Source organism: Pituophis catenifer, unplaced genomic scaffold (assembly GCF_029215685.1).
Source record: "Pituophis catenifer annectens isolate HBS135680 unplaced genomic scaffold, rPitCat1.0.hap2 SCAF_13, whole genome shotgun sequence".
In the NCBI taxonomy this organism is placed as follows: Eukaryota; Metazoa; Chordata; class Lepidosauria; order Squamata; family Colubridae; genus Pituophis; species Pituophis catenifer.
The window spans coordinates 19,015,715-19,030,393 of record NW_027256893.1 but is presented as its reverse complement, the minus strand read 5'-3'; the positions used below and the strand labels follow the sequence as shown (position 1 = coordinate 19,030,393).

Below are 14,679 nucleotides of genomic sequence, written 5' to 3'. Positions count from 1 at the left end.
AAAGAAAATCTGTCAGAAATCTGTTGCTGTTCCGTCCTCTTTCTATACTGACCCCAAAAACCAGTCAGAAAAGAAGCAGTCTGAGCCAAGATTTCACCCTCTACTCCAGCCCTCTTAAGTCGAAATTCTTCTACAAATATACCTCATCTCCTCCTTGATCGTCTGCAACAGAGTGAATTTGTTTGAAATGGACTGAGTGCGGTTTGGATTTTGTTAACATTCTTGTACTCTGCAGATTTGACATCAAGGGTTTCTCCTTCTGGCAATAGTGAAATAGGTGTACTCAGGGGTGGGCTTCAAAAATTTTAGCAAAGGGTTCTCGGCCCGGTTGCTGGGTGAGCATGGCCATGGTGGGTGTGGCTTATTTGGCCTCCTACACCACAGCAGGGGGGGGCATTTTTGCCCTCCCCGGGCTCCGGAGGCTTTTCTCAAGCCTCCGTGAGGGTGAAAACGGCCTCCCCAGGCTCCGGAGGCCCTCTGGAGGCTGGAAATGGGCCCGTTTCCAGCCTTCCGAAACTTCCGATAGACCCGTTTTTCGTCTTCCCTGAGCGTCCGCACACACTCTCACTTACCTGCATCCAAAACGGGCCGTGTGGGGACTCCTGGGAGGGGCAGGGTGGGCAGGGCGGGGCCATCCAGGAGTGGAATTTGGGGGTTCTCCGAACTGCACAGAAACTTAGGTAGAGGCTCTCCCGAAACCCCTGCGAACCCCCAGCAGCCCACCCCTGGGTGTATTCATTTTTTTTTTGTTGTTTAATTTGATTTATATGCCACCCTTCTCCGGAGACTCAGGGCGGCTTACAACAACTTATTAGTTGTTTATGGGCAGGCGGGTGATTATTTCCCTGTTTCAGAGTAGTTCCCGTGTTATTTTCTTCAAATGCAGTTTGCCTTCAGAAGTCAACTGTTGGATGGACCATTCATAATCAGCCCTCTTCTGCGTGGACTTCAGCGTTTGATGCTACCTTTAGAGCAACGTTTCCAGTAGTACCTTCTAATTTGTTAGGAAGCATCTCTCCATTACTTTGCTTCATTGATTTGCTTCCTTGATCTAAATACTAACCTCCTGAGATGAAGAGAGCTGGGAAGCTAGACTTGTTCTGCAGTTAATCATTGCACACAGACCCACAAATCTGACTGTTTTGGATGGAAGTGATTAATCTTTCTGCACTTCTGGAACTTGTCTTTATCTCACTGGGCTGCTGGGAAAATAAAACACGATAAACCCTGGAAACGTTATTCTTACATAGAAGGGAGCTAGATAAATTTTTACCTGTCTTACTCATTGTCCTGCTCACCATATACGGCTGAGCATTTAACTTGTGTCTGAAAAGTGCAAATAGTTTATATACCACTGTCAACTTGGCACAGCTCATGAAATAATAAAGCTTTTCAGTAATTTTATGTATAAAGTTCCAAATGATTCAGGTTTTTTTTTAGAAAGACATACATCAAGAAAGGATTGACTCTGGGCTAAGACAGAATGGGGGAAATGGAGGTAGAATATAACGAGACTTATGTTGAGTGTAAATATGTAAATATTCATAAACTGTAAAAGAATATTCAAGACCTTCATTTAGAATAACAGAAATTGGAAGGGACCTTGGAGGTCTTCTAGTCCAACCCCTTGCTTAGGCAGGAAACCCTACGCCACTTCAGACAAATCCAAGCTCTTCTTAAAAACTTCCGGTATTGGAGTATTCACAACTTCTGGAGACAAGTTGTTCCACTGATTAATCGTTCTTAGTGTCAGGAATTTTCCCCTTAGTTCTAAGTTGCTTCTGTCCTTGATTAGTTTCCACCCATTGCTTCTTGTCCTGCCCTCAGGTGCTTTGGAGAATAGCTTGACTCCCTCTTCTTTGTGGCAGCCCCTGAGATATTGGAAGACTGCTATCATGTCTCCCCTGGTCCTTCTTTTCATTAAACTAGACATACCCAGTTCCTGCAACCATTCTTTGTATGTTTTAGCCTCCAGTCTCCTAATCATCTTTGTTGCTCTTCTCTGCACTCTTTCTAGAGTCTCCGCATCTTTTTTACATTGTGGTTTTTACATTTGACACACCCAGACCTGACCCATCACAAGGCTTATTATTGACCACACAAAGCCTTTATAAGCAGACAAACATAGACACCTCCTAAATTCTGCTTAAGGTGTTACCTAGCCTGGTAACGAAGTGTTTGGAAACCAACCGACAAGCTCGGAGAACGTACTTCCATCCTCATCCTACACCTGAGCTATAGACATTTGCTACCATTGCAAAAGAATATTCTTGAGATGATAATACAGAACTTTGTTAAAGTGCACAGCTGACTAATGTGAAGCCAGAGTGTTACATGTCTTAGAGGTCGTAGATAACTATGATGCTTCTAGTACAGTATAGCCCAGGGGCATCCAATCTCGGCAACTTTAAGCCTTGTGAACTTCAATTCCCAGAATTCCCCAGCCAGCAAGGGTTGAAGTCCACAAGTCTTAAAAGTGGCCAAGGTTGGACACCCCTGGTATTGCTGATAACTCTTTTTCTCCTATTTCTAAAACTCTTTCAACTCTTTCTATTTCAACTTTAAAAATCTAGGTGCATGTTTGGCTGGCTTTAACATCCATTTTCAAAGAAACCAGATATTTTGCTTAGTGTAACAAAAACACCATCTGTGCAGAACTAACTCTTCCAAAGTTCTCCATAACACATAATCCCAAGTGGTTCGGTCTAGATTATTGAGAATTTAAGGAGGCAGCTCCTCCACGGCCAAAGAACAGCATATTGGGGCAGATTGATCTAGTTAGGGGGTCATAGATAAACCCATATAATTGTGTGTGTGAAATTGACCAGCCAAAGAGAAGCAATGATTAGAATTGGAATGGAATGGAATGAAATGGAATGGAATGAATGGGATGGAATTTTTATTTTATTTATTTATTTTATTAGATTTTTATACCGCCTTCTCCCACTGGACTCAGGGCGGAAGGGAAGGGAAGGGAACGGAACGGAACGGAACGGAACAGAACAGAACAGAACAGAATAGAATAGAATTCTTTATTGGCCAAGTGTGATTGGGCACCAGAGGTGGGCTTCAGCAGGTTCTGACCAGTTCTGAAGAACCGGTAGCGGAAATTGTGAGTAGTTCGGAGAACCGGTAGTAAAAATTCTGACTGGTCCCTCCCCCATCTATTCTCTGCCTCCTGAGTCCCAGTTGATCGGGAGGAAATAGGGATTTTGCAGTAACCTTCCCCTGGATTGGGAAGGGAATGGAGATTTTACAGTATCCTTCCCCTGCCACACCTACCAAGCCACACCCACAGAACCGGTAGTAAAAAATTTTGAAACCCACCATTGTTGGACACACAAGGAATTTGTCTTTGGTGCATATGCTCTCAGTGTATATAAAAAGAAAAGATACGTTCATCAAGAATCATAAGGTACAACACTTAATGATAGTCATAGGGAACAAATAAGCAATCAGGAAACAATATCAATATCAATCGTAAGGATACAAGCAACAAAGTTACAGTCATACAGTCATAAGTGGAAGGAGATGGGTGATAGGAACGGTGAGAAGACTAATAGTAATAGAGAAGGCTACCGTCGGACGGCAAAAAACAAGGGATAGTTTGAAGCGTGGCAACCTTCTGTTTCTTTCCTGTGGTTCCTCTCGGTTCAGGGCAAAGATTCAACCAAGAGTGTCTTCTTGCGTCAATCATAAATTCAAACAAAAATCCTGTCTCTTCCAGACTGGAAATAGCACACAACCTATACGTGAATTACCACTTTTGTGTTCTTCTAGGTTTGTTTTTTTTTAAAAGGCCATTAAGCGCTAAAAATAGTTTAGAGTGCTGTTTTGTTTTTGAAGAAACTTGCCTAGAGGTTTTCTTGTTTGATAATGTATTTTAACCCCCAAACTTTGCAATCCAGGTCTGCTGACTGGGACTTTCCGTAAATGTTTGCGAGGCTTGCTTGCAATCGGTGTCATGAGGGAGAGCTGAAGTCCTTACGCTTGTTTTATGCCTTCCTTGTTTGCAGCAACCAACAGGCCTTCCTGTTAGAGAATGAAGAATGCAGGAACGCAAGCTGCAAGCATGTACGGCGGTCGTTTAAGGTTCATTGGGCACTGTCCGATCTAAATCAAATCAAGGATGCGATGGTGGCCACCTTCTTCGACATTTACGAAGACGTGAGTTGAGCTCTTCCTGTTGTGTCCCTGCCTTCTTAGCTGCTGTTTACATTTTCCTACACGTAATAACCATGATTTCAAACACTGGTTCATATTACATCGCCATGATGTAAAAAAGATGTTGAGTCCCTAGAAAGAGAGTGCAGAGAAGAGCAACAAAGGTGATTAGGGGACTGGAGGCTAAAACATATGAAGAACAGTTGCAGGAACTGGGTATGTCTAGCTTAATGAAAAGAAGGACCAGGGGAGACATGATAGCAGTGTTCCAATATCTCAGGGGCTGCCACAAAGAAGAGGGAGTGAAGCTATTCTCCAAAGCACCTGAATGCAGGACAAGAAGCAATGGGTGGAAACTAATCAAGGAGAGAAACAACTTAGAACTAAGGAGAAATGTCCTGACAATGAGAACAATTAATCAGTGGAACAACTTGCCTCCAGAAGTTGTGAATGCTCCAACACTGGAAGTTTTTAAGATGTTGGATAACCATTTGTCTGAAGTGGTGTAGGGTTTCCTGCCTAAGCAGGGGATTGGACTAGAAACCTCCAAGGTCCTTTCCAACTCTGTTATTCTATTCTATATTAGGGGGCCATTTGACACACCTTGGAAACAAGGTATATAAACGAGAACGAGATGTAAAGACATTCAGTAAAACAAAATGTTTCCTGAGATATGATCCAGAGCCATTGAGGGCTTCCACAGTGAAAACAATAAGAACAATAAAAACAATAAGAAACAGTCCCGTTGGCCAAGATCACTAAATTCAGAGGTCAGGGCTTGTAGTAAGAAACAGGTATTGGGTGTAGAAGGAAGAGAAGCAGAGGTGCTATTCAGCAGATTCCGACAGGTTCTGGAGAACCAGTAGCAGAAATTTTGAGTAATTTGGAGAACCAGCAAATACCACCTCTGGCTGGCCCCAGAGTAGAGTGAGAATGGAGATTTTGCAATATCCTTCCCCCAGGAGTGGGGAGGGGATTGAGATTTTGCAGTATCCTTCCCCTGCCACACCCACCAAGCCACACCCACAGAACCAGTAGTAAAAAAATTTGAATTCCACCACTGGAGAGAGGGAGGGAAGGAGGGAGGGAGGGAAGAAGGAAGGAAGGAAGGAAGGAAGGAAGGAAGGAAGGAAGGAAGGAAGGAAGGAAGGAAGGGCTCAGTGACATCCTCTTCTTTTTATGAGAAGAAAAGAGCAATATACCAGATACTTTTTTTTTTAATAAACCAGGACTAATACTGGTTCAAAAGCTTTAATTCTATCTATGATTTAAAATCTGATTTAAATTTAATACTAATGTTATCATCTCCAGATTTTACTATTTAAACATTTAGATATCTTTTTAGAAAAACCTATTATGACCTTCCCAAAGGTGCTTTTTCAAGAGGCAGCTGGACTTCTTTGTTTTTCTTTGAAGACCTTTCACTTCTCATCCAAGAAGCTTCTTCAACTCTGTCTGGGTGGTGGAGAATGGAAGGATTTATATTCCTTGCAGAAAACTGGTTATTTGCATCCTTTTAGAGAATCCTTGAGGCCACCTGGAGGTTTACCTGTGCCCTCAGGATCACCTGAGTAGTGCAAATGGGTGTGGACCCTTCTTGCAAATGACCAGCTGTCTGCAAGGAATATCAATCCTTCCATTCCCCACCATCCCGTCAGAGCTGAAGTAGCTTCTTGGATGAGAAGCGAAACGTCTTCCAAGAAAAACCAGAAAGTCCAGCTGCCTCTTGAAAAAGCACCTTTGGGACAACCATGACCTGGATGACTGAGAATCTCCGTAGATATTATGACCTTCACATTTTTATGTTCTGACATTATTGACCCTTTTAGTGCTGTTTGAGTTGCTGATTCATTTATGTGCTTTTGCATTTTTCTGTCTCTAGGGAATCTTGGATATAATTGTCCTCAGCAAGAATTCTCCTAAAAAAGAGCTTGCTATCCACGCATTAAAAAATAACTTTGAAGCAGATGCCTACTTTGTTAAAGTCATTGGTGAGTGGCTCAGTATGAAAACATTAAAATGCTATTAAGGGGAAAATCCAATACTGCTTATAGTTTTCCACCCAGCCTTAGAACAGCAGAAAGATGGCTATTAAATAGTAATGAGGTGAGATAGGACATTACATTAAAATTTATACCTGAGAAGAACAGGTTAAAGAAAACCTAGTTAATCAGATACAGGGCTGTTTAGTTTAGAACATTCTTGCCATTTTCTTTACACATTGAGTTCAAGCAAAGCCTAAGTATAAAAAGTAATACAGTACAAATATTTGGGGAAGCATTTGGAATTTTTCATAATTAGTCTTTTGTAATGTTAACTATCCAGAGTTATCTGGAATTGGATGGCCTCTAAATTTAATGAAATGAATAACGTTATAGTTTCTATTTTATCCTCCACTTTACTCAAGAGCAAGAACATCAACAACGATGTTACTTTGATGTCTGTCTCAGATGCAAGGCATTAAAAGGGAACCAGAAAAGCAGAAAGAAAATAGATTTAGGCTTATTAAATTGTGTGGAGATGTCAGATTCAAAGAAAACCAAGAGAGACACGCTGAGTTTTTTTTCTAAGTAGTTTCTTTGATTGTTCCTCATCTATAAACAGAAATCCTACCAAACTCAAGCAACTACTTGCCTCATTAAGAACCGTGGTGGTATAAATATGCATGGGGAGAAAAAAGCGAACCTTGTGAGTTTACCAGACGTATGGCATCGGGAACAAAGCTGTTACAGAATCTGGTAGTTCTGCTAGAAATACTTTGAAACCTCCTCTCAGAGGAGAGCAACAGAAACAAGCCATGAAGCGGGTGTGTGGGGTCTCTAACAATGCTGTGAGCTCTAAGCACATAGCACTTATAAGCAGTATCCTGAATAACAGGAAGTGAGCTTCCTATACTCTTCTCAGTTGTCCTCACCACTCTGTATGGACTTTCTATCTGAGGCACTGCTGCCACCAATCCAAACAGTGGTGCACTTTGTTAAAACATTCTCAACCGTGCCTCTGTAAAAAGTGGCCAGGACAGAAGAAGAAAGATGTGCTCTCTACGCTACAAATGATTCAAGTCATCACACACACCCAAATTTGTTTCCACCTCTTGTTCAGGAGAAAGAAATTATCCGAGGGAAGCAAATGTGAAAGACTTTTAGCTGAGGCTCAGGAACAGGGCTGTTTTTAGGCAGAGCTATGGAGAATTAACTTCAGGACAATCTACCGCTTGCTGTTCCTGACTACACAGCTGGGAGATGTCAGCCCACAGCTAGTATCATCATAAAAAGAGTTTATTTTTCTGCCTCACCAGGCATTCTGATGGGAAGCGTTGATCCTTGAGCTCTGAGGAATAAAACTGGCTTCAGATGTTTGGGGGCGGGGGGGCAGCAGAAAGAGGAGGCTCTCTAAAGTTTAAAGTAAAAAAATAAGATCTGTTTTAAATGAATAGCAGTAGCGCTTAGCAAATACGCTTAGACTTGTAAAAAAGTCCAGTTTTCTTGGCATGACTTTTCAGGTGTGGTTTGCATTGCCTCCTTCCTAGGGCTGAGAGAAAGTGATTGGCTCAATCCAAGATACCAGTCGCCTTTACATTTCTGCATAAATGTAATAAATAAATAAAATATGCAAGTTCTTCTTTCCTACATCAATAGCAATAGCCCTTAGACTTATATGCCACTTTACAGCCCTCTCTAAGAGGTTTACAGAGTCAGCCTCTTGCCCCCAACAATCTGGGTCCTCATTTTACCCACCTCGGAAGGATGGAAGGCTGAGTCAACCTTGAGCCGGTGAGATTTGATCCGCTGATCTGCTGAACTAGCAGTCAGCTGAAGTAGCTGCAGTACTGAACTCTAACCACTGCGCCACCTCGGCTCATGACCTCGGCCTTGAGTTTGACACCCATGCTCTATAGCTTTAATGAACCAGGAGCAAAAAATTCCTGTATAAAGTTTTCCCCCCCACCACCCCAAATAATTTTTAGCAGGCATGTTAATTTTTTTTCCCAAACGGTGGCTCAGTGGCTAAGACACTGAGCTTGTCGATCAAAAGGTCAGCAGTTCAGCGGTTCGAATCCCTAGTGCCACGTAACGGGGTGAGCTCCCATTACTTGTCCCAGCTTCTGCCAATCTAGCAGTTCGAAAGCATGTCAAAAATGAAAGTGGAAAAATAGGGACCACCTTTGGTGGGAAGGTAACAGCATTCCATGCGCCTTTGACGTTGAGTCATGCCGGCCACATGACCACGGAGACGTCTTCGGACAGCACTGGCTCTTCGGCTTTGAAACGGAGATGAGCAGCGCCCCCTAGAGTCGGGAACGACTAGCATGTATGTGCGAGGGGAACCTTTACCTTTACCTTTATAGCTGTCTTTGGCACCAAGTCACTCGGTTGATTATGAAACACAAGAGCATCTTCATTGCGCAAAGCGGCCTAAGAAATAATGTTTTTCCAAGCCATAATGGTGTGAGACAGACATCCATAATTACGTATCCCTGAGCCTCTATAGCTTCATTTGCCTTTTGCAAAACGAGACTAGAAGCGGCCACCGTCTTTAAATTGGAGGGTGTTTGCCTAAGAAAGCTGTTCACAGTGCTAACAACCATGAGTCTGTTCTCTTGTTTACCCACAGTTCTCAGTGGCCTTTGCTCAAACGACTGTCCTCGCAAGATAACAGTAAGTATCCTGTTCAACTCCATTCCTGGGGAATTCTGGCATCTCCCAATCCATACTGTCGTTCTGTTTGTCAAAAGATAGCCTGTCCTGGTTGCTTACCGTTTAATCATGACAAGGACAACCAAAGCCACACCTTCATGAATGGGAGAAAATCAACCTTTAATTCAGTTCTCAGTCGTGACCGCATGCTGGAAATTTCTCCTTAGTTCTAGTTTGCTTCTCTCCCTGATTAGTTTCCACCCATTGCTTCTTGTCCTGCCCTCAGGTACATTGGAGAAGACTCCGTCTTCTTTGTGGCAGCCCCTTAGAGCTTAAATATATTTATTGGATTAAAGTAACCTTGGCTGTTCAGTTTGCCATTTATACGTTTTCTTTTTCTGTCTCTCATCAACCACCGGACACGGTTATGATGTATCTTCCAGATAAATATTTCAAAACAGTGAAGTAGTTTTGAAAGGCCGTGTAAAGTAAAATTCAACTTCTGACAGCTGTTTTGGGGCAGTTTTGATCCCCGAGGTGTGCTGTTGTTGAAAGGGTTGTTTCTCATTTGGGCCCCCTTTTTTTTTTTTTCTTTTTCTTTTCCTGTCACTTTCAACCACTTTCCTTATTCTTTACTCTCCCTTCCCAAAGGTGCCCTTTGCCACCATCTCGAGAAATGCAAAGGACGTTCTGCTTTCCATGTGTTTTGTCCTTCCGATTTGTATTTATCATTGCGTTAAATTCCCAAGGAAACACATTTATGGCTCATAGTGATTTTTGACTTCCAAAAACAAAAAAAAAATCTATATATATATATATATATGGAGGCGCTACTGGGGCCAACTATTAATAGTGCTCTAGATTTTTCTTTGCTTGCAAAGAATCATTCTCTTTTGGGCTGAACACTTTACTCTTCTTTTAAAACGGCCTCGGAGTTTTATCGGCATTCAGAACTTCTAAGGGAGGTGCCCTGGTCACATATAAGCTTTAAACTTACAGCTGGAAAAATTCAGTTTGGTCTTTTAGGAAGCAACGTGTATTGCATCTTTCTTACTTTATTTTATTTTTTGACATCAAACGAGCTCTGCCATCTTAAATTACCATGTCCTTGTCTAAGGGCTTAAAAGTTTTTTTAAAATGTTATGTGTTTTACAAGGATAAAGGGGGCAGCTCTGTCTTCATTTTATTGCCTTTGGCTTAAGAGCAAATGAATGGCTGAGTATGACTTGAATTGCTTGAGTTCCAGAAACAGGAATGCATCCAGTATAAAAGCTTGAGGTAAAAACTCAAGAGCAGGCCATCAGTGGGGTAGTTCTACACTCAAGTTCCTGGCAACTTATGTACAGGTAGTCCTTGACTTACGACGGGAATTGGGCCCAAAATTTCTGTGGCTAAGCAAGACCGTTGTTAAGTGAGTTTCTGCACCATTTCTTGCCAAAGCTGCTAAGTGAACCGCTGAAGTTATTATTTTTTTTTTTTAATTTGATTTATATGCCGCCCTTCTCCGAAGACTCAGGGCGGCTTACAATGTGCTCAGCAATAGCCTTCATCCTTTTGTATATTTATACAAAGTCAGCTTATTGCCCCCACAAACTGGGTCCTCATTTCACCTACCTTAGAAAGGATGGAAGGCTGAGTCAACCTTGAGCCTTGGCGAGATTCGAACCCTGCAGTAATTGCAGGCAGCTGGTCTTAATAAGCTTAATAACAGGGTGCCTTAAACCCCTGTACTACCAAGGCTCATTAAGTCAGTAACACGGTTGTTAAGTGAATCTGGCTTCCCCATTGACTTTGCTTGTCAGATAGTCGCCAAAGGGGATAGCGCGACCCCCGGGACACTGCAACCGTCATAAATTCATGTCGGTTGCCAAGTGTTCTGAATTTTGATGATGCGACCATGGCAATGCTGCAGTGGTCGTTGTGTGGAAAATGGTCATAATAAGTCACTTGTTTTCAGTGTCATCGTAGCTTCAAATGACCACTAAATGAAAGGTTTGTAAGTAGAGGTTTACCTGTATTCTTTTTCTTCTCCTAAATCTCATTGGTCGTTGCTTTTCATTCCCGTTCCTAAAAGAGAGAAACACTTGGCAATTAAAAAGAAAATCTTTAACACTGCCATACAATCACTGCTACTTTGGCTTGCCTGAATCCTTTTTCTTGGCATCTCCTCATACTATCAAACTGTCAGCTTGCAGTCAATCATATTTTTAGACCTGCATTAGCTGATGAGAAGGAATATTTCTGCTGGGAGCATTTGCAGTTTTCGGCATCGCTGCCCTGGAAAAGAATTTCTGAAGTTTGTCCCCAAGGTGCTTTTTTTCAAGAGGCAACTGAACTTTCTGGTTTTTCTTTGAAGAAGTTTCGCTTCTCATCCGAGAAGCTTCTTCAGCTCTGACTGGATGGTGGGGAATGGAAGGATTTATATTCCTTGCAGACAGCTGGTCATTTGCGTTCTCTTTAGAGAGTCGTTGAGGCCACTTGGAGGTTTATCTGTCTCCTGAGTAGTGCAAATGGGTGTGGAGCCTTCTTGCAAATACATGCCAGTTGCCATGCCCCCAAGGTCACACAATCTCCTTTTGTGACCTTCTGACAAGCAAAGTCAAGGGAGAAGCCAGACTCGCTTTACAACGATGTGACTAATTTAACAACCGCAGCGATTCATTTAACAGCGGTGGCAAGAAAGGTTGCAACGGGAGAGGAAAAATGGACTTAACAACTCTCTTGCTTAGCAGCAGAAATTTCGCGCTCGGTTCTGGTCGTAAGTCGAGACTTAACTGTAGTTCGTTGTAGACGGGTGGAAATAGTTACCTATTCATCTGTTTAGTCTTCTGACTGTGGGGAAACGCTGCGAACAACGAAAGGAATCAATTGGAGGATGGTGGCTTCTTGTGCCAATTTTTAGGACCAGAAAGAGAAATAATGCGATGTCCCTTTCCTTTCAGCCTTTTGGTGTGAATCAGCCTGGACCTTATATTAAATATACAACTGTCGATGCCAATGGATACTTGAAAAATGGGTCAGGTAAGACTAATTTCTGTTGACTGTGCCATTGGTTTTTCAGCGCACCGATCCATATAACAGATTCTGTGCAACACAAATGGCAGATTTGTCTGTTTTAGAGGTAATTCCCCGCTAATATTAGACTTCAGGAAGCAACTGGACTTCCTTGTTTTTTCTTTTGAAGACGTTTCGCTTCTCATCCAAGAAGCTTCTTCAACTCTGACAGGATGGTGGGGAAGGGAAGACCGAAAGAAACTTCTTGGATGAGAAGCGAAACGTCTTCAAAAGAAAAAAAAGCAAGGAAGTACAGTCGCCTCCTGAAAAAGCACCTCTGGATGATTGACAACCTCTACAGACTGTTGGATTTCAGGGTTCCATGTTGTTAAGAGTTTAAAAACAATTTATAAGTTCTGAATATTCCTAGCCAGGTAATAATAACCATCTCTAAGAGTTGTGGAAAATGAAATGCATTTATTTAAAAAAGGAAAAGAAAAAAACAGGTAAAGGCTTTTCTTTTAAAAAAAAAGAAAAGAAAAGAAAAGAAAAGAAAAGAAAGATAAAAGATCATCGTTGTTGACTTCCTCTTAAGGGCAAGGAGCACAGAATTAATGCAGCTTTAAATAAATGCATTGTGACCTTTCTTGGGGCTTAATTGCACTCATTGGATCTATTTATGCAGCCATATATTTTTTTTCCCCCTACTGCTAATGAATAATAATAGAGTCAGCACTTTCCCAGGCTTGCATATTTTAATATTTTGGGGGGCGCTAGCGCCATAATCATTTTCGGTGTTGTGGAACAGCTGGCTGCAGGTACCCATATCATTAAGGAGATTATAATAAGCATTTCGTGTACGGGGAGACCACAGTTAACGACTCCAAACTGGTAACAGACTGGATCTCAGCAGGAGAACTGTCAGTCTGGGTGGGTTTTATAATCATCTGGGCTTTTAATAAATTAAAACATTTTTAGCACACAGATGGTAAGAAAAACCTGTCCCTTGATAGAAGGACGGAGAGAAATATAAGTCCTAATGAAAGCTGAGTCTCTGGAGCATTCAGCTCCCTGGTAAATGAGCTCTTCTAAATTTCCAGGGATTTGACATTCATAGGCTAACCCAGCCCTACAGCCAGCACGGTCAATAAGGGGAAAGTTTGGATGCTCCGGTCTTTTATTTTTATTCAATCTAGACGTTTGCTATTTTGATACAGGTCCTTCCAAAAAAAAGGAAAGATCTTCCCAAGAGGTTCTCATAATTGGCCGATCTTTTGATTGTAATAAATTAAAAGCAAAGTATAAATGATTTCTACTTGCTGACATCGTTCCTGAAATAGCGCACAGGGCTGCCAGATTTTGCGTGGTGGCACCTGAACCAGGCAAGAATAATTAAGAGCAATTGAACCTGCCTGATACTTCAGCCAAAAATGGCCGAAACTCAGCATATTAACCCTGTCAGCTACTATAGGATATTTCTCCGTAAGAGAAGGTTATAATTCTTAAATCCTTTTGGATAATGTTATTATTTATGAATATATATGAATGAATATGTGAAAGGTAGTGTGTGCGTATATGTGTGTGTGTGGAGAGAGAGAGAGAGAGAGAGAGATACACATAACATAATATGTGATTTTTATTCAATTTTGGTAGCCGCCCATCTCAGTCAATGACTCTAGAGAGGGTTTACAATTCAAAAAATATATTACACATAAAATACTAAAAACATTGCAAAAGAATAAAAAACAACAACCCTAAAACTATCCATATTTAAATATAGCAGCGATACCTGGCCAGTTACATTTGTACAGCATTTGTATTTTAGCCTGCTATTTCAACTTATATTATCCAGCTTGTTAATTTTAATTACTTCTTGTTATATATGCGTAGCCTAAGCAAGCCTATTAACACATTCTAATCCAGCCAATTTTTGTTGTTTGTTTTTTTTCCCCTGTATATGTACTTTTTAAAACTGTCCTGACATTGTCAATTTAGTTTTTGGATATTTTGAATATTTGAATGCCAATTCTCTTGAGCTGGTTAATGGCTGCAATAAAGTTAAGCAAGTCAGTAAATTAAACCTGGGGGGAGGGGAACAAACCCTGGCGAGATCTCTCTAACATTGCTCCAGTTCCGCGCCTAATTCAACATCAAGAAATCAGAAATATGAGTCATGATTGCTCCTAAAATACTCAAAATTATTGAATAGCCAAATGTGCATTCATCTGGGCTAGAACGGCTCTGGTTATGTGGGAAAGAAGGCTTTTGATTAGGCTGCAGAGATTTAGGTTGTATGATAGAAATACGAGCATTTTAGAACAGACTGAATTCCAAAAGAAAAAAAGGGGGAGGTGGAGCTATGATTTATTCAAGACTCTTGGTCTGAATATTAGGTAGGTGACATGATAAATCATAGATTGTTTTTCTAAAGTAAAATCTGAAAAAAACTGTTTCCCTTTTAAGCATATATTTCCTAATAAGTCCATGTTTCCCTTAGTTTTAGCCACAGTCGGATTCTGTATCAGAAAAGAGAATTGCTCATCTTAACCATGAATTCACAGAATTGCGCTTGTCCTAATATGAGAGATCTTCTTCAGCCCAATCCCTAGAGAGCTGTGAAGACCCACGATCCATGAGAATTCCATCTAGGACAGAGGTGTCCAACCTTGGCAACTTTAAGGTTTGTGGGCTTCAATTCCCATGACTGAGGAATTCTGGGAGTTGATGTCCACAAGTCTTAAAGTTGCCAAAGTTGGACAACCCTTAATCTAGGAGAACAGATGTCACTTTGTAGGACTCTGATCTAGGGGTTGGGCTGCTGGGGGTTCGAGGGGTTCAGGAGAACTTCTAGATAAAATTTTGTGCAGTTCAGAGAACCCCCAAA

At 41.5% G+C, this 14,679-nt stretch overlaps 1 protein-coding gene across 1 annotated transcript in view; it reads left to right on the top strand.

Moving 5' to 3' along the window:
• The window catches only part of ITFG1 (integrin alpha FG-GAP repeat containing 1), a 97,652-nt gene that overhangs the window by 46,142 nt on the left and 36,831 nt on the right, over positions 1-14,679 (top strand). Inside the window, exons 11-14 of the mRNA XM_070952677.1 lie at positions 4,017-4,167; positions 6,047-6,155; positions 8,779-8,822; positions 11,744-11,822. Coding sequence (XP_070808778.1) covers positions 4,017-4,167; positions 6,047-6,155; positions 8,779-8,822; positions 11,744-11,822 — 383 coding nt within the window. The remainder of the gene's footprint in view (positions 1-4,016; positions 4,168-6,046; positions 6,156-8,778; positions 8,823-11,743; positions 11,823-14,679) is intronic.